At 38.8% G+C, this 21,326-nt stretch overlaps 1 protein-coding gene across 2 annotated transcripts; it reads right to left on the bottom strand.

Moving 5' to 3' along the window:
• Window positions 1–4,142: 4,142 nt before the first annotated feature.
• Window positions 4,143–19,556, bottom strand: SUB1 (SUB1 regulator of transcription). Of its 2 annotated transcripts, none has more exons than XM_015652954.3 (5): window positions 19,459–19,556; window positions 17,463–17,535; window positions 15,946–16,065; window positions 10,081–10,189; window positions 4,143–7,344 (listed from the first exon to the last, which is right to left on the bottom strand). In XM_015652954.3, exons 2-5 carry the CDS (start codon window positions 17,532–17,534, stop codon window positions 7,265–7,267), a joined length of 381 nt encoding a protein of 126 aa, XP_015508440.1. In that variant the 5' UTR covers window position 17,535; window positions 19,459–19,556; the 3' UTR covers window positions 4,143–7,264. The 2 variants fall into 2 exon arrangements, with proteins under 2 accessions (XP_015508440.1, XP_033376311.1); XM_033520420.1 differs by lacking the exon at window positions 19,459–19,556 and adding an exon at window positions 18,541–18,647.
• Window positions 19,557–21,326: the final 1,770 nt, after the last annotated feature.

Raw genomic sequence — 21,326 nt, 5'->3', positions numbered from 1 at the left:
CGATGCCTGAGACAAGGCACTGCTCAGGCCCATCACCAACCTTACCGGTACATGTATTTGCAGCATTAACTTATTACTTAAGTATTGCTGCCAGCACAAAACTTGCATTTAGTAGCCTCTTATATAGATGTTTGTCTGAATATTTGTTAGAGAAAAAGTCATTATTGAGGTTTATCCAGGAAAAAGAAAAGATTCTCACTTCTCTGAACTATTACTTTGCCAACAGGTTGTAATGCTGTTTCATAGGAAGGTTTTCAATTCAGATCTTGCATACATTGAAGTGAAAAGCAGTGATATCAGTTATTTCATTCCACTTGTCCATACTTTCCATACATCCTGCATTCAAAAGATCCATAATGGAAAAAGAGATCTGTTTGATATAGATTGATATTTGAAATAGAACAATATTCCCCTACCTTGCACAAGGACTCCCATCCTAAATGCTGTACTAATCAATGATGCCTCTGAAAGTACATTAGCAATGATTCAAGCAGACACTAAATGCAAAATAAATCTCAACATTATCTAAACTGTAATATCAATTGCAGAAATAGAAATTTCTTGCCTAGGTGCTAATCTCAATCTTCTTGAAGACAAAAAAAACACAAAAAAGAAAGTTTAGTTAATAATGCTAAATATCCGTGTAAATTTTACTTCAGCAGAATACACAATTCTTAACACAAGTCCATTGTACCCTTCATTTAATACATCTGACTGATAGTATCAAGGCTTTGAGGTGATACTGATCTAAAGCAGATCAAACTCCTTGCCAAGAACACTCAGCAGCTTCTTTTTCCAAAAATTCCACACAAGAAGTTAACAGGTCTCTTCCTTAAAGCAAGGACACAACCTCCACTTGTAGAAAGCTTCAAAGTCCTCACAAAGCTACCCAGAAATTTACCTATTTAGTTAAGGTAATTGTTTCAAAGTGTCAAAACTACAAAGTCAGTTAAAAATTGTATCTTGGTATAAACTCATTTTTAAGAATTTTGTATTGGTAAACATAGTGTTTATCTATGAAGATTTATTTATAAAAGGAATCCCAAACATTGCTATTAGGTTTTTCAAAAGTATTTCATAAAAAGGACACATCTGATGAATTTGTGATTGAAGAGAAGCAGTTTCAAATTTAAGTAGAATGCTTTTTAGTGGTTTTGAGGTTAGTCTTTGCCTTCAAAATGCGAACACACCTTTTCTAGATCATGTTCTGAAAAGATTCTGAAAAATAATTTCTTTTTTTGTGCATTTCCCTGTCCTCACCTCCTCACATGGCATTACCACAAGCTTGAAATTTAACAGACTCTTCTCAGCAGCTACTCAGATTACAAAGCAGTCTCAGACAGATAACAATAAAGCATGACCTCTGCAAGTTGATTTTCAAAATCTGAAACTGCAGCACATTAAAAATAAGCATTTTCGTAGCTCCTTTCGTAGATCCTGTAGGATCACAAAAAAGTTCAGTTTCCTGAAAAAAATTGCCACAAAATTAAAACATTAAGGCATGAATCCATTTATAGGAGTGATGGAAATACCCAGATAACTTGTTTACAAAATCTTCCCCAAACACCAAAATGTTTGTTCCCAAACAGTTTAATAGATAAGCCAAAAATATTCTCCTGTTACAACAAATTGTTTGGATAAATGAAAGACACATTACTATTAAATATTAACATAGTAATTACTGTAGGAAAATGAGGTAATACACCTCCCCCCAGCTGCACATGAATGACTCAGAGTTCCTAGTTCTCCTACTACTGAAAGGGGCTATACCACATACACTGACACATCTCTGAATTTATTTTTTAAAAAAAAAAAGATAAAAATTGGGTTATATAGAAACAGACCTATAGCAAATTAATATTGTTCAAAGGTTTCTCTGGACAGAAGAGCAGTCTTTACATCACCAAAAAAACTTACTACATCTGTAATCTGTAATGTACTACAGGTTATTCTAGGGACTTTTCAGGCAGCCCCCACAAACAGGTTTTCTTTCCATTAACTAAACCATTGCAATTACAAATACCCTGGCTTATGGCAAGGATATCCATCCATGTGACAGCTCTCATAGCTTTTCCCCCAGGAACTATCTCACTGATATTCTCCAAGCTGTTCACAACCACTTCAGGGGGAAACGCAGTTGTCCAGTACCGTCACTACAAACAATAATCCAAGTAGGAAGAAAATTACTTCCTTTGGGATCTATGCATGTTGGCATGAGTAATTCAACAGTTTTAAGTATCATTTATCACAGTGCTAAAACATATACGTAGACACGTTAATTGACCTTTATTATGAATAGCAGCTCTGTCTGCCCAGTACCACTAGGATACAATCTTTGAGATACTCCTTGTTTTAGGATAGCATGAGTTTAGCCAGACATCTGTGTTCCAGCAGACAGATGGATGCTTCCAGTCAGAATATAAATAGTAGAGGAAATACAAAAGAAGCTGCAGATCTCACTAAGGGATGGCAAATGTAAAGCAGAAGAAACAGCAAAGCCCTTTCACATTGATACAGCTAGCAAAAACCTTTAAAGGTTACATAAAATCAATGCCACAAACACACTGAAAAGTATTATTGCAATATACACTGCCTAGCTTTAATTTCAAGCAGCCTGTTGTTAGGGTTATGACAATCTCAAATTTGTTCATAATATACTGTCATTCACCTCTCCCTCTGATCTGGGGTGTGATGATATTTTGGTAAATAGACAAACTGAGGTTTAAGATGAACTAAGATGAAATGAGCTGTTTTCAACAGTGTAAAAATCATTCTGATACATTTATCTATTAGTGAAAGTATAAAGCATTTAATTTCTGAAGATATGAAACAGCTTTTTTAGATAACAAGTAACAGTTATGTAAAATCTTACCACTTTACTTCAACAGTTTCCATCTCATTAATTCCTGCACAAATAAGATAGAAGCTGATAGATAACATAGATGCTGGTAATTAACAGCAGTCTACTAGGCATGCTGACCAAGCAGTCATGTTTTTCTTACTTAGCCTTATCAAATACAGGTAGAGATTTCCTACAATAGTCTGTTAATTGCACCAAATTTCAGTTCTACAGCAAGCTCCTTTAACCTTTAGAATTGAGAGCCCACCTCCTTCTAGCAGGTAACTTACAAACCCAAGTCCTCAACACCACCTCAATCCCTACCTCATTTGATATCTGATCAATGATGTGCATATGAAATCACTGAAACCAAAATGGAAGTACCACAAAAACCAAACTGGGCAGATCTTATAAAAAGTTTTTATATTTTTGTTAAATAAAATGCAATACCAAGGGCACAGATGCTAGGCTCTTAAAGTTTCCCCATGACTGGTAACATGTCCTTCTGCTCACATGACAGCAGAATTAAGCTTCCCTGATAAACCTTCATTAAGCCAGAGCATTTACTCCAGTTCCTCAGCAGTTTTCACGCTTTCAACTGCGAGCAGGGGACACACAGCTTTGATTTAAGACAGGAAAAACAGTGCCTGCTGGAGTGCTCTTCCATGCACAGTCCCTGGAGCTACAAAGATGAAGCCCATCGGCAGGGGGAGGGCAGTGAATGAAGATTAGGGAGGACGTGGTGACCCTCCATCAACCCTCATGGCATTTCTTCCCTTTGAGTCAGAGTAACACTTCTGTTTCTGAGGCTGGTCTACTCAAAATTACTTAAAGACTGCTAGGTTCAAGGCTACAAACCACTAATTAATCCACTCCCAAAAGATCAGTAACTTCAAGTATGTGAAAAATAAATAACCTTCCTAAAGAAACCTATGCAGACATAACTAACCAACAATAATAAATACATGAGATTTTTCTACCTTATCTGTGGCATTTACAGTCAAACTCCACTGAAAAAAGATCATAAGCCACTCTCACAACAGTAACAACTTACCAGGTACCTTCTTCCTAGCTGATGCTTGAAAATGTGTTTCCATCTACTGCTTCTGTATTTACATAATAGTTTTTCTTCTTATCCTAATAAAAAATTTCTATCCCTCTGAGCTAGTTTTTCATGCACAAACACAGACCGAATAGAAAATAATGAAGTTTTCAAATTTCCAAATAACAAGAGTTGCAAGAAACAAACAGCAGGTACCATAACATAATAGTGAAGCTAATTTCTATTAAAAATAACACTCTGTCAACAGAAGTACTTTTTTTATTTTCAAGTGTTCAAATTGTTATTACACATATGCCATTTAATTGTTTTTTATTTGAACATTAAGGTATTACAGTTGAAGGGCTCATATTTCCAGTGGCCTCTCTGCTTTGGACATCACCAGAGCAAAACAGGAAACATTCCACATATCTCACAATAAGACATTTGAGTTACCAGATTTACAATCATCAATCTCATTTTACTAACAAATCACATACATACATAACCAGGGCCATTTTCTTTAGAAGAAATAGCAAAATTAGTACTGCATTTGTTTATTTTCAATATGAACATCTATACATATGAGCAACATGGTACATGACAGTTTCTTTATCACACACACAGCTCTGTGATGTGGTTTTTTTTCCCCCTAGGCTCCACATTAGGCCTAATTTATAAAACATATTGCTAATATGCCCTGCATAAACACTAAGAATCAGATCTTTTGTCACCTAAATGGCAAAGGGAGCAGTGCTTTTATCTCACATTAGACAGCTTTGTCATACATGCACAATTTTCTTCCATGGACACTTCTACACATACCCTAGCTAACACTGTCTGCAAAAAATAATCTTTATTCAAAAAAGATTTTAATTTTCTTCTCAAATTAGAGAAGCTACAGATGATTACATGAAAAATCACTAGCATTTATTTCAAAATAATACTGAATGTGTCACACTTATTGAGGTTACTTGCATATTACCATCTTAAAAGCACATCAGTCATCTGATGAAGTCATCCCATTTTGAATTCATCCATGAAACTGATTTGTCTCTTTTGATACTAAGTCATAGTTCATGTCTAACAAATACTAATTTCTTTGAATTTCTCTGCCATCAATTTCCACACGAAAACTAATCGCTATATTAAACCTTTTCACTTACTCTCCCTAAATGAATGATTTTAATTTCCCACCCTCCTGAACATAATTCACCTATTAGAACAGCAATCTAAGTGAGGCAATCTTCCCTCTAACATAACCATGCACTTTTTAAGTAGCCACTTCAAAGATCTGAGGTAAAACACATGAAATCTGTTGCAAAATTTCAGACTTAAAGGAATAAAATCCTATTATATAGACTGCAATAAAAAACACCTAGAACCTATCTATAGTGATCTGAAGCAATTTATTTCATTCACTCATCTGTGAAATTTTAGCAGCTATTTCGTATTTATTGTATTTGGTCCAAATAGCCCTATATGTTGTTAAGAGTCACTCAAAAAAGAATGCTGTGCCCAAAACTACATCTGCTACTACAAACATCTCTTCACCCTTTTACTCACCCTGCTATTAAGCAGTTCTTAAATGCTTAAGATTTCTTGAGCCATACAAAAACAGATCTTAATTTTATTTGTAATATGTCAACAACGGGTAAGTTAAAAAGCAAGTGAAGATATGTGACATATTTTAACTAAACAACATGCACTTAATTTGATGAAGTCTCTCTTCCTCAGCCTTTAATACCTATTTGCATTATGAACTCCACAGCACATAGACAGAATATGGCACTTGCAGACATGATTGCAATATAAACAACTACATCAAAACGTTCTGAAACTAAATAAACAGTAAATCTTGTTTATCTATACAAAATTTAGAGACTACGTTATCATTAAATGGGAAAATTACACTAATTAAGTTGGACATTCACTAGTCTTGAAATGTCCTTTTTCATAAAGTTTTTTTATCTTCTTGCTTTGCTTAATTATTTCAGAAAACGAACTCCTCCAATTCTGCTTCCATTTCTTCACTGCAGTTATTTTTTGCCAGCAAACTTCTATCTTGCACCATTAACTTCCATCCTGGTGTGCCCTTTTTACATCTCCGAGTTATCCATCACATTCTTGCTCTTCTCCTTCCCATTGTTTGTGACTCAGAATCCCTTCCTCTAGGGCAGCATCTTGTGTAACAGAGAGAGCTTCCACGGGGCAGAGGCTTTTCTGTCCAGGAGGTAGCGGGGCTGACCAGCCAAGCTCACTGGGTCATGGTCCACCGTGTACTGGGTAAGCTCCCTGTGCGCACTAAGCGCCTTCTGCACAAAGATAAACCAGCTGTGCACACGTGAGCCACAGAATGCAACCTGAGTTCGGTGGCCTGGACAGGCAGCAGGGATGGGGCAGAAACATGACAGACAGACATTTTGGCTGCAGCAGTTTTAATCCTGTTTTGATTGTTTAATCTGTGTTATAGTCTAACTTAAGCATCATGCTTTATGCAATACTTTCAAATGAACAAAAACCCTACAGCCAGATAAACCATACCTTTTCTATGGAATAACTGATTAGTATGTATTCCAGAATGAATTTAATGCAGACCTTGAAGAGTGTACTAATAACCACATTTGGAGCTTTTGAATACTGAATTATTCTGAGGTATATGTCTATTACTGTTAAAGTTTATGCTTCACATCTAAAGACCAAGAAAGAAGGCTACCTGTATTTTCTAGGTCAAGCAAGCTATAGAAAAATGGGAAGAGAGAGCACATGTTTTGTGTTCAAGTGTTATTGTTCAGCATAATCCTTCATGCAAGTAATGCAGAAAAAGCTATATATTAAAGACTGTTTACATCTGAATAAAAGGGTAAATTAGCAAATACAGTATTGAAAATTATCTACAAAAATCTGTTTTTCCAAGTATTCACTGTTTGTATCAAGTCTTAAAGCAGAAAGCTTCAGGGCAATACCAAAGAAAATGGAATAAAAGAAAAAATGAAACTGAGACATTTTAAGAAATCCCCTCAGAAAACAAATTCATATTAACTGTAAACTAAACTGAAATTAAAACAATGACTAAAGCTATTAGGTGGCCTTATCAGCAAACACCTTCAATCAAAAGGCCATAAACAAGTACGCTTTACATATTACTTGATTTGTTTATTTAAAACCATGGGGTGAAAGCAACACAATTCCTTTTAGTAAAGTATACACAAATAGCCTCACTCAGAATACACTTTTAATGCACATAAAAAAAGTATTCATCTTACAAATTGTTTTGCAATCCAAATATACAATAGCTTGGAAAACAATATTTTAGAAAACTAAAGCCAATGTAAAAAGACTGCTTAATACAACTAAATGATAAAAGTTTTTGTATGGCTTTGCCTTTAGAGTTTTCTTACTGCATCATCAATATCAGAAATCTGTTCCTTCAGCTGGTTCCACTGTTCCGGATTTAAAGAAATACCTGAAAAGCATTAAAAATAAACACTTAAGACAAAAAAAATTGTGGTGCAGGATCTTCTGCAATTATTATAAAGGCTGCTTTCGTACACAACACCTATGTTATAATATCAATACTTGAGTTACTTCAACAACTGTCTTAGTTACAAAGTGAAACTACACACTTCCAACACTTCAACTTAACCTGAAGTTATCTCTAGACACATTTACAAAGAAAATGTACGTAACAAATAATTTTACAAGTACTAGGCTAAACACAAGAAGTGAAATACAACTCTGGCCTTGACAGAAGGCAGTACAAAAGCCCTGGTTCATAAGTAGGAAATCATTTGTACTCCTGTTGGTTCCTAAAAGCTGTACCTATGAAGACAGGTCTGCTGTGCACTTCTCAAGTACCTTAATTCTGGCTTTTCCCACTTTCGTTTCTTAAAGCACTGTAAATAACAGATGCTGAAAGTAACCTTTTGGAGAGATTCTATCACTCCCTAGCATTCACAAACCAACAGCAAAGTTACTTTTTACTTCAAGTTCTCTATAGTTTCTAGTGACATTCAACCAATAATCATTCAGTACCCCACAACCCATCATTTCACTTCTAAATTTGATCTCAACTTCCTCTCAAGCTTGAGTACAGGCATGTTTCATTTGAACTTTGGTCTACGCACTCTTACCCTAAAATTTCTACACCCACTCTGTGGAAAATGCAGGCTCCCAGTCCTCTCATACTTTCTCCTGTCAAGCTCCTCCACTAATTACTCCCATTCTCCCCTCTGAGTGATACTTCTCCTTCATTGCTCTCTCCCTGAAGGTGGAGCAAGACCTGAAAACAGCTGAAACTTTGAATTTTTGGAGAACACTTTTGGAGACCACAGCATTTATTTTCTATACCATCACTGTCTTATCAGACCACCACCACAACTTTAAGCAGCAAGTAGTGTACATGGAGCTTCACTAAGCAGTCTTTCACCAGCCTTTGGAGGGCAGGTTTCATCTGAAAAGAGGTCAGGTCTGCTAACGATTATTAGGGGACTTAAATGTCATGAAGACGTCCCTCAACCACAGACCAAATGAACCAAACAATTCAGACCTGCTGCTTGAGACATGCCGGGTTTATTTTTATTACAAAATTTTGACTGCTTATTATCCTGGTTTCAGGGTAGCTAGATGAGCAGCCTATGAGTGCATCAAGGAAGTATTAGACTCACAGTCTATACTTTATTGTAACAAAATTAAGACTCTTTTGCTGCATTGATTAACACTTCTATCTATATCATGTCATTTTTGTCACTTGGCCCTCCCATCAAATCCTGTCATAGTCTGCCATTCAAAGTGCATATACTATTGCATTCTACTGTAAAATACACAACATAAAGTCCTTAGAAGTAACCTTTTCCATCAACTAGCAACAAATCAAAAAACAGCAATTCTGTTGAGCATCAGTATACCTCTTCATGCAAACCTCTTCTCAGTGGTTATTCAAGAAATGCTGAAAATGCTTCTCAGATTTTCTAAATGACTGTTTACTGAATTGCTCCTGAAGACACCAAAATAATGTAACAAACTATGGTGATAACATTTCTTCAAACTTCAAACTTAGGAGACTGCCAGTACATGAGGCTGGGGAAGGACTTTTTGCAACAGCATGTATTGACAGGACAGGGAGGAATGACTTTAAACTGGGAGTAGATTTAGATTGGGAATCAGGAAGAAATTCTTTACTGTGAGTGTGATGATGCACTGGCAAAGGTTGCCCAGAGAAGCGGCAAATGTCCCACCCCTGGAAGTCTGGAAGTGCTTAAGGCCAGGCTGGATGAGGCTCTGCGCAACCTGGTCTAGTGGAAGGTGTCCCCACCCACAGTAAGGAGTGAGTAGGATTGAAGATGATCTTCAAGGTCCCTTCCAACCCAAACCATTCTGTGGTCCTATGAATCTTCAGGACAGAATGTTTTATACATACATTTCACTGATGCTATACAAAAATGGATAAATTTAGGCTTTTCAAAGAGAAGCAACATAACATTAAGCATAGCACCACTACAGCAACTGTCCTGCAATCCCCATCTTGAGATGTGCAAGTTCTGGAAATGGTTCATAGTGAAGCCTTGCCACGAAAAGCAACTGTGCAAGTATCAGCTGGAAGTACAAAGGAAGTGTGTTGTGCTACAGATTACAGCTTGGGACACTTGAGATATTTTCTTCTCGACTAAATCTTTCTTAACAATATTTTTTCATAGTTAGTCAAATTAAATGTTTAGGTAATTTTAATCTAAAATACAGTAGAAACAAAAGGACATGGTTGGTTTGACAAAATTTGAAACTTCTAAGAATGATTAAATTTTTTCAATTAACTCTGAAATAAGAAATCCAACCATAAGAAGAAAGCTGGTTCATTAAGTTTATCAGCTAACAGTACGGAAGATATGGCTATGGTATAAGCACTTTGTACGTTTATATGTTTATACTTTACGCTTATAACACCCCTACCAAATTTGCTTGTATTTGACACCTTGCTTTACATAAAGCCTGGAGGATCTCCTTAGGAAAACAGACTCAGGCCAAAACCACACTTTTATCCATAACCTACAGATAAAACTAATTCTTTGTAATAAAAAAGTAAAAAATAAAAAGTAAAAAATATAAAGTATCATGTAGCAACAAAGTAGAAAAATATAATATAGGAAGTTCTACTGGACAATGCAAACCATGTTTTAATACAAAGTAACATGAAGCAGAACAATACCTTTTCTGCCAGGCTTCATTTCACCTTCTTGATCCATCCAATATTCTCTAATATCAATTAAGACTTTCCCTTTAAAGTCCCGAACACTGACATACCTCATTTTGCCAATCTGTCAAAACACATATAATGGTCTATTAGGTATTTTACATATTAGAGCATTCACTTTCCCCAGCAGCATTAGACTCTTGACATGTGACACTGCAGCTTATTTTAGACACCACAGAAACAACTAGATTAAAAGCTTAATTCAGAGTAGTCAGTAGACTAATAAGTAACGACTTAAAACTGATTGAGCAGGCAATGCTCAATGCAAAAGCAGCTCTCCTAGAATAAAAATACCTGTATTCTTTACATGCTTCCATCTAGCAAGTCATAAACTTACTGTTTTCTGACAAAAAAAGACTTCCTTTCTTTGCAACAGTTCTAAACAAAGGAGGAAAAAGGGAACACTACTCCCAAAACTAAACTTTAGTCCATTCCACAAGTACAGAAAGCAAATTAGATGTTCATGTGGGATACCTTCCCCCTTTTTAACACAGTAATTACAGATGGAAGTGAAGTTAGCCACCACCAACTATCCCATGCCCACTCCCAAGTCCCCACTGGTACCTCAAAGGTAGGTCTTCAAAAAAACCAGTCAAATATTTTAAGTTTACCAGCATGTAGCACAGTATGAAATTCTGGAACTGGGATTTTGGAATTCTGTAATTTTCAAACCAGTGTCATAACTGAATTACAAGGACATCTCTTTTTCTGGGGGGTGGAGTGGGCAGAAACTGGGGAAGAATCATACTGCCAACTATGCATACTACCAACTACACTACATGTTTGGGCTTATTTAATATCTTTCCAAATATGATAAAAAACACTATCCATTAATATGAATTCCAAGTAAAAGGTTGAATTTGAGAACCAAAAATTAGATAATTAAAATACAATAAAAAGCAAATTTCTTGCAATTCTAAGAAATCCCTTGAATTCTGCATGTACAACCTGGATATACTTTATATAACAAAAGAATAGATTCTAAAGTAAATAATTTTTAAATAAAATATTCCTTCCACTACCCTTCAACTTCTTTTATCTCGGCATGGTGTATTTTGATACAATTTAAGGATGGGCCCTACACTTCTGGCCCAAAACCACTAGGTTTAAGTTTGACAAAAAACAATTAAGAACTCCAACCAACAAGAATAATTCACAGATGTTTAAGTCATACACTCTCATTTCACAACATAGACAGAAACATAAATACATTATCTTTGCTTAAACAGATTTTTCTTATTCTGCAGATGCTGTATGACATCTAAAATTGATTTTAAAACAACTAGGACTTTTTAGATAATGTAAGTCTGAAGCACGTCTACTTCAAAGCATCCTATAAAATTAAGAAGACATTACCATTCATAAGACAGAATTTTTATTTGATAAATACAATACAAATTTAAATACAAATACGATACAAATTTAAAACTCAAGAATGAAAGTATAATGTTATGGCACCTTAGATCTTTCAGATCAAACCTGGTACCATGCCCAAGTCCATCTGCACTCCTGGCAAAAAATATCCTAAAGAGCCTACATGGAAAACATTTCTTGGTTTTACCCTTTAACGCTCCAGTAACTTTTAAGGTCACCTCCAGGAACAGCTTCAATCAGGAGCACTCTGCAGCACCATTTCTTTTTCCATAGCTACTGAATTATATTAGTACCTTGCCAAATAATTCCTGATTAGTTGTAAGAAATAAAATCTAATTCAATATAGCAGATTACAGCTGCAAATACAGTAAAAATGTTTAGAATGTGATTATCAAGGATAAGAAAAGACTGTATCTCTTAATCCAACTACAATAAGGTGAGGGGCAATAACACAAACTTCACATTCACTTGATCATTAAGTCTACCTTAGATAAAAGTAATTCTCTATATAAATGCTGAAATTAAGATTTCACATCAAATCTAGATTTCTCATGAATGTTGCCATTAAATTTCAGATATTTAGTTGAACTCTATATAAAAGTTGCCACTACTATAATTTTTAAATACTTAACTAGTTACATGAATTTACGTCCTTTGATACTTATCTATCTGTAACTCTCGTACAGGTTCATTTCTGAACAATACTTTTTTCATGCACCTGCTGATAACATTAATTTCAATGATTGAAGGTATTTTTGTATCTCTATAACCAGAGCAGCATTCCAAGGGTTGCTGTACTGGGAGGAATTAGTTTTCTTCATGTTGGCTGATATGGGGCTGTGTTCTGGCTTTGTGCTGAACACAGAGATGTTTTAGTTACTGCTGAGCAGAGCTTACACAGAGCCAAGGCCCTTCCTGCTTCTCACACTGCCACGCTGGCAGGGAAGCTGGGGGTGCTTGGCAGACCGGGAGGAGACACAGCCAGGAGAGGTGACCCCAAGTGACCAAAGGGCCATTCCAGACCATGTGACATCTTGTTCAGGATATAAAGTGCAGGGAAGAAGAGGGAAGGGGACATGTTTGGCGTGATGACATTTGTCTTCCCAAGTGACACTTGGATGTGATGGGCACTGCTCTCCTGGGGATGGCTGAACTCCTGCCTGCCCATGGGAAGTGATGGATTAACTCCTTGTTTTGTGTGGCTTTTGCATTCCCTATGAAAATGTCTTTCAGTTTTCCAGCTTTTACCCTTCCAATTGCCCTCTCTGGTGGGGGTGTGAACGAGTGGCTGCCTGGGGCTTGGCTGCTGGCTGGGGTTAAACCAAGATAGTCATCATGATTTATGGAAAAGTACCTAGTGCAGTTCAACCTTCACAGAGAAGTTCATATACTTTTTATTAAACAGTAGAGATCCTTAGATTACACTACTCTATTGTAGTATAATAAATCAGTAAACATTAAAACCATTATTTCCAGGTTTCTGTTTCTTAGAATAAAAAGCACTGAACAGTACCTCTGTTCCTTTCTGAGATATGCAACTAAATTCCTGTGTGAGTTTCAGCAATCAACTTTTTCATCCTTTTTTCCTATTTCCAGTTTTTCTGGATTAAACTGTGCACTCACAGAACAAGCATAAATAGCAAAAAAACCTTTCTCTTCCCTAGCTAATAACCATATATAAGGAGGACAAGACTCCTGTAAACAGTGACATCTGCAACAAAGCAAATTGTGAAATGCATCAGTGACCACCTAAGTTTCGTAATTAGTGTGCTAAACCAATCATAGTTTCAGGAGTCATAAATTTCTATGTCTACCTTCTTTCAGAAGCCTATGAAAACGACACTGAGAAATTAAACTGGAAAAATCAAAGAACTTACTTCTCACAAGCCAAAACCCAAATATGATGAAAACTCAAAAAAACAAACAAACAAATAAACAAGAAAAAAAAAACAAACCGCAAACTTAGGGAGTTGGACAGAACAACATAGAGACAACTTCTGAAGTAGCAATTTCAGTTAAATGCATGATTATGCAGTGTGGTTCTGCTCTGGGTAGTCATTAATGAATCCTGACAAACCTTATCCAAATCAGGCATAGGTAGATGATAGGATTAGTCAAACCAACCAAAGCACATGGCGCAGAGCTCAGTCTGGCTTGAAGCCACAGACAGGAATCTACTGCATCAAGGCTAAACCCTTTCACATTAACACAAGTAATGCCTATCCTTAGGGCCTCGAGTAATACACCACACATGGGAGTAACAAATTTCTGCAACCTAGCAGCATACAAATCCTTCAAGCTGCAAAGTATACTAGGTTCCCTATAAAACCTAATAAGGCCAAGACATGCAAATACATAAAATACAACTTGTCTCTTACATTAAACAAAAAGTGTTCTATTTACATTAACACTTTTCTTTGTAAGCAGTTGCAAAAAAAAAAATTACACCAACAATCTCAAACAAAAATAGAAAAAATGTAGATCTTTATGAAAATGATGAACCTTCTGAATACAGCAGTCACAATGAGCTCTATATTAAAGGAATCTGTATGCTTCAAGAACACAGCCTGAGGGTGTAGAACAAGAAGACTCTTGGTTCCACATCATTTGCAGCCACTCCCACACACAATATGGACACCATAGAACTTGTGACTATCCTATGAATGCTTTACAGCCTGATTTTCATCAGCTGAAGCCACTCTTGTAAAGCTATACTGCAAAGTCACTTCCACATCAGAGATCATTTTACTGCTGTGAGAGAGAAACTCTCCAGAAAGGTTTATAGTATCACCAAGAGGCCTAGAACAAACAAAACTACATCTAAAAAATTAACGAGCACACCCTCCTGGGTAGAGGGGAAAAAGGGGAAGTATCCTCAGACCTAATGTGGTTGTATTTCTATACTCCGACATTTGCACATTAGTTACTATTAGAATACAAAAACTGACAGTGCTTCACCATAACACAGTAAAAATATTTTACTGTTGATTACTTCAAAGGCAGGCACAGACTGGGTAACACTGATATTTTAGGTCAAGGTGATATTCAAAGATCCTTATGCTACTCAACACCAGAAAAACCCTGTTCTTGTCAGAGTAATATGAATCCTCTACTGTCTGTTTTTAGTAACTTCTTATTATCTTAGGTCAAAGCGGTTTCAAGAAACCAGATCATGCATACTTTCACTTTTATTTGAAAGGGTCTGGGTGTGTTTCTGCATCAGGGGAACACTAAAACTTTTAGTTTTCTTCAAGGCTGGAATTTCTGAACTTAGTACAACCATAGCAACTGGAATTTATAAACTTACTAAAAACATAGCATTAAGTTTATACATAGCTCTTTAGAATTCCACCTGCAGTTCACGTCATGAGTTGTAGAATTCACTATTTCATTCTTCCTACATGGTTCAAACCATGCCCAAGCAGAACTAAAAAGATTATACACTTCCTTCAATACAGAAGTTTGGCATCAGACTTCAAATGAAGCTCCCCCTCCTAAACATAATTGGAAACATAAGAATTCAGGCATTAAAAGTAACTGCCACATTATCACAGTATCAGTTAAGCAGGTCTTCTCTCTAGAACAGACTTTTCCTCCCCTGTATTACTTCTCATGGCTACAGCCCAAACCATTTCATTTACATCACTCTGCGCTTGGGTCACCTCATTAGGCACCTTCCCCATACCCTTTCACAAACCTGAGAATCAAAGCCTCAAGAATTTAAGTTCCTTTCCAGCCAGCTAGTCAGAGATGTTTAAAAGATCTTGATTCACATTCCCAAAACAGCTAATTCTGAGCTGTGTAACAGCTCTTTCACACACTGCTACTGCCTTGGCTAACTCTCGAACTGCAATACCCTGAATTCACAAATGCATCTTTCTATTGAAAAATAGACATTCATCCCATCTTAAAAACAAGGCAATACAACAAGTTACGATCTTTATGGATGTTCAGTAATCAGACCCTACATCATAACATAAAGGAACAAACAAAATTTATTCCAATACACTGTCATAACACAGGAGGCCAAAATGCCCTTGACCTAGTTAAATAGGAACGAAGAGTCCAGACTTCGGTGTCCAAGAACATTTTTTTTCAAGAGCCCTAATTAAAAAAACATTTCCATATAGAGACAAACCCAATCTAGTATTTAACATATACTGATGGTAAGTGCTGTATTTACTGGCAAAACGACTACCCAGAGCTACCAGGAGCAAAGTCATGAGAATGAGATCAATTGATACAACTCAGATTCTTTTACCCTGATGAAACCCAACCATGCTTTTCTGAGCATCTCATCTGAATGCCAGCATAGTAATCCTCTGAGGCCAAGGATTCAGGAGGCCAAGCACTAGAGTGTCAAGAAGTTCGTATCACCTCATAAAATCTATACAACTTATGATGTAATGTCACTTTAAACTAGGCTCTACGAATCATCAGTTTTACCTGAAACATATTCTCATCTCTGTTACTGCTTTGCTTAGAAGAGGCTGCACCTTTTGAACTTTCACCAGTCTTTTGTTTCTTGACAGGTTTTTCTGGAGTTACTTGCTTTTTCCGCTTTGCCTTGGAGCAAAACAAAAAAAGAAAAGCATGAGCCACAATCACTCTGTATGCTACAGATAAGTTTACATGGTATGTCACAGCCTACTATCAAGCAATGCACTTTATCATTTTCTTGCTGTGAAGGCAGAAATCCAATACTATACATTTAGACTGGAATTTTAAAACTCCAAAATGAGCCTAATTTTGTACTCATTAAAGTTATACATTGGTTTTAAAGAGAATTTAATCCCATCAAAATACACTTCAAAAATCCTTCTCTTTCTGCACAGTAACACTGTCAGTTCAGTAATTTTAATAAAAAATTTAAGTCTGATGGAAATGGCATCCTCTTCTCCACTAAACAGAACAAAAGGTACAGAACAGCTTACAACACGTCACAAAAAAACCCCCAAAAAACCAAAAACCGAAAAACAAAAAAACCAACACAGCTAATGTAACAAATAAAGAATATGGAAGCCATATCAATCAGACCAGTTTTTTTAAATAAGCATCTAATCACTGCCCACAGCATGATAAATTATGAGACTTTTTAAAGCATTTAGACAGTATCACCTGTAAATCAGATTACCCAGGGAAGCTACAAAGTTAGTATTTCTACTCATGTGAAAATAGGAGACCAAACCTCTTTTAATGTACTGTACTACATTAAAAGATCTGGTGTCTGTGTTACCACCTAGCATTTCTTTAAAAAGATAAATTAACTAGTTTTTTTCTGATTTTGTTCAAAATGATTGGTACAGCTATACAAACTTCAACCTGAATAACTATTTAAATTAAATGGGAACATTCGATTTATACATTTAAAACAGCTGTCAAAATTTATCAATTCAAAGACACTCAGGTTGGCTCAGCTTTTAAGTGAGAAACTAGCAGACAGTTTAACATCAAATAAAAGAAAATCAAACACAGAAAAAATTCCATGCAAACAAGATAAACAAATGATACAAGGAGCATAGGGAAAGTGCAGATTTTTGTTACGGAGAAATAATCTAGATACTAAAATGTCAGCGGGTCGCTGTAGGTATGTTCTCAAGTCCAAATTCTTGCCATCAGAGCAGTTGATATAGAAGCCTTCAGAAGTTTGCCACAAAGCAGCAAAGAATCACAGGGAATTTGTGATTATCATATGGAATGGCATAAAGAAAACAAAGATCAACTAAAGAAAAAAGCTTTCCTTCAGGGCAAAAATTATGCAATGCACCCACAGTTGGAAGGTGGGTTGTTTGGTTTTTGTTGTTGTAGTTGTTGAGATGGGTGGGTGGAAGAGAAAGTTTCTTAAAGTGTCTGATAAATCTAATGGAATGACATGCATGTTGTGACATAATGCTCCCCTAATTCCTTAACCGGAGCCTGAAACCAAAGAGTTGATACAGTAATGAACTGCATATATTGTTCACCTTTTTGTCAACTTCACTATCTGAATCACTGGCAGATGAGCTTGAAGATACAAGTTCCTTTGATTTAGGCATTCTGGGAAAAGAAAAATAACATGAGAATACTGTATAAGGAATGACATTCCATTTTGGCTCGAAAGCAACCTTCAAACCTGTTTGTACTGGCTCATCCTCTATAAGCCCTCCTAAATATTTTCCTGCCTTTTCATTTAAGCTTTAATACGCACTGCAGCTGAAATATCAAGCACTCTTCCATCTTATCTCTCTTCCTCTTTTTGCTGCAAGTGCATTAAAACACATTTAGACCACATTAAATGCAGCGATTTGGCTTCTGAACTGTCTACAGCAGAATGATTTTTCACCATTTTCATATAAGCCTAGACATGGCAAAACCCACAATGTAAAATACACAATACAATACTGCCCTCCAGCTGAATCCTTTCTACTACATCCACAAATACCAATTATTAACACTCTAGCAATATCTGTACTCTGATGTGGGCATTTCACCCAGCTGGATTTGCAAGCAACATGCTGCACAGTTGTAACACAGGTGACTCTTGAGCTCCCACCTATAATCTAACAGTCTGAAATACACGTCAGTTACAGAGAACTACAGCACTGCAATTAATATTTTCACTGCAACTTCAAAACATCAGTCACTGGTGACTATTAACTTGCTAGACAAGCGGACATTCAGCATTCCTTGAATGCGTGCTGCCAGGTGTCCTTGCACATCACCCTGGTATGCAAACATGTGGTTAGATATAGCGGTTACACATCTTCCCTGCTTGCTAGAAGCTCTCTGTAACAAATACACAGCTAATTTGTTCTTTCAGAATAAAATTAAGCATCCCTGAAACTGTAAAACACAAACCTTAGCTTGGAAAGGCCAAAATATTACAGAGTATCTTAGGAAAGAAAAAAAGGAGTAACAGCGCTCTTAAACGGACAGTGAAAAAAACCCTACATATGCAAATTAAAAAAAAAATAAAAACAAAGCAAACCAACAAAACGAAACAACCAAACCAGAGTCCAAATAATGCTAATGGATCAATGTGGTTCTAAAGTAGGGCAAAACCTGTGGTAATAGCTTGTAGCACAAGGTCGGAAGCTGCAGCACTGCACAGGATACAGGGTGTGAGGAAGCACACACAAGCCACGCTCTAGGATGGAGGCAGAGGTGCACTGGAATGGGACAATGTGAAAATAAGCAAACGGATGACAGTGAGTCGGTGAGCCAACGGTGTTTCGGGGGATGACCCCGGGGTCCGCATGTAAAGGATAAAGGGACAATATGGAGGAAGGTATGGGCGGAAACTGGAGGAAATGGGTACGTGGGGTGGTGGATGCCCCCCGGGGAGAGCTGAGCGTGAGGAGACACCGCAGCGCCGGCGAGGGGGACGGGATAAGCCGGGCCAAGGGAAAACGGAGAAAGGTAAGAAGACGAGCCGGGAACTCCAGGTAGGCGGATCCCAGCCGCCATTTTCCTCCCCTATTCCTCTTTTCCACGGCTCGTGTCGCCCCCCGAGTAACAGTCGAGACCCGAATAGGGATGGGGGCGAGAGGGTGGGCGGCCGAGAACGCCCAAGTCTTCCCGGGCCAGGGTGGCAGCGAAAGGACTGCGGGTTACCCGTGGGGGGGCGGAGGAAAAGGACAGCAAGGAAACCAGCGGGGCAGGGGTCGCCGGCGGGCCGGGTATGCTCCCGGCGCGGGGGGGACCGCGGCCGGGCGCCATCTTCTCCCTCTACCAGACTGTGCCCCCCAACATGGCAGCTCCCCCTCGGCAGCGGCGGCTCGGTCTTCCCGCTCCACAGCGGGGTATCCCTCCCGCTGGGCACCGCGGGCACTCGAGGAACAAGGGGAAGCTTCGCCTCGGCGCCACTCGGCCGCGGCTGCTCCGATAGGGCCGGGAGGTGCAGCAGCGGGGTCCGTGGGAAGGGGCGCGCGGGAGAAAATGGCGGCGTGGCGGGGGCGCGCAAGGGGACCCAACACTCACGTCCTGCTCCGCGCGTGGCTCCTCCGCAGCGCAGCACAGGCGGAACTGACGCGGCTCGGAACGCCCGCCCCGGGCCGCTCACGTGAGGCGGCGGGGGGCGGCTTTAAAGGGAACGCGGCCCTTTGTCCCTGTCGTCGCTCGTTCCCGCCTCCCGAGGGGCGGGGGAGGGATCATAGTGCTGGAAAGTAGATTATACAGAATCACAGAAAATCCCAAATTGGCAGAGACCCACAGAGGATATCGACTCGATCTCCTGGCCCTGCACAGGACACTCTAAGAGTGTAACCTTGTGCCTGACAGCGTTGTCCGAACACTTCTTGGTGCTGTGACTACCTCCCTGGGGAGCCCGTTTTAGTGCCCAACCACCTTGTCAGTGAAAAACCTCTTCCTGGTATCCAACCTAAACCTCCCCTGCCTCGCCATCGAATCCTCTCAATGGCCACGAGAGTAAAGAGATGGGTACCTGCCTCTCCGCTTCCCCTCGTGAGGGAGCTGTAGACTGCGACGGACATGAGGAAGAATTTTTTCACGGGAACGATTAGACATTGCAGTGGTCTTCCCGGGAGGGTGGTGGAGTCACTGTACCCGGAGATGTTTAAGGAAAGACTGGACATGGCACAGGGTCAGGTTGACGTGGTGATGTTGAGTCATAAATTGGACTCGGTGGTCTCAATGGTCTTTCTTTTCCAAATTGATTCTGTGGTAATCTGGAGTATCCCCTCAGTCTTCTCCAGGCTGAAAAATAAAAACCAAAGCAAACCTAAAAAACCCCAAACAAACAAACAAAAACAAAATGCACACACACAAAAAAACCCTACAATAATTCATAAATAGCAGGGATTTTTCACGCTGCAGGGATTCCTCGATGCCGCTGCGAGCCGCCCGAGCAGCGGCGTGAGTCGGGGTGCGGCCGCGGCCGCTTTGCATAGCGAAACCACGGCCCCGCCACACCTGGGGCGCCGCTCGGGAACCCCTCCTGATGGTTCCCCTCCCGATGGTTCCCCTTCTGCCACCGGATCCCCCTTCTGCCATCCGTGCCCCGGGTTTCCATCTCTGCAGCTGGGGACGAGGGAGCATCAGGGCGCCCATTCGGGCAGGCACGGCGGGGCTGAAGCACCGGGGATGAAAGCTTAAAGCTATCTCAGCGCCTCTTTTACACACCAACATTTTAAGAGATGTCCAAGAAAATAACCTTGAAAACATACTGACAGTGTTGCTTTCTTTCTGTAGCGTGTTCACACGGTGATGCATCCCGGGCACCCGGTTGAGGAGGGCTTGACACGGCTCAGTTCGCCTAAATGAGTTCTGCTTCTGAGACACGCCGAAGTGGAAGGGAGGTGAGGAAAGGGCCCTGTGCCCTCAGTATTGTAAGAGGCGATTTTTAACAGACTTTGCAGACTGTGATGGGCCAGGCATGCTGTCAGACCACGAAGTGGCTTCGTGTCGTGTCTTCTGTGTTACTTGTTTGAGCCTTTAAGTTTATGATGAATGTAATTTTATGAGTATATAATGAATATAATGAATTTAATGTTATTACTAACTTTAAAATAGGGTCATGATTCACATGAAACTAACGCAGCTTGCTCCTATTTGCTGATGACTTTGCAGCAATGGGCCATGTATTTGTGTTGTGAGCAATGACAATTCATCAGACACCCAGTACCAGCTAAGTCTTTTTCTCATTCTTACTAACTCTAGACTTACACGTTTGCTTACATGTGAGTGTAAGCTTTCTGTAAAAAGTGCAACTATAAAAAAATAGGAAGTGGACTGTGATCCCAGTCCTAGCTTCCAGATGAAGTTGGTGTACAGGCTGAGTGAGCTGTTGGCTGATAGGCCTCCATAGTTTCAGTAACAAGCACCAAATA

This window comes from Parus major, chromosome Z (assembly GCF_001522545.3).
Source record: "Parus major isolate Abel chromosome Z, Parus_major1.1, whole genome shotgun sequence".
NCBI classification, from domain to species: domain Eukaryota; kingdom Metazoa; phylum Chordata; class Aves; order Passeriformes; family Paridae; genus Parus; species Parus major.
The sequence above is the reverse complement of the archived record's forward strand: the minus strand, read 5'-3'. Positions and strand labels throughout refer to the sequence as shown.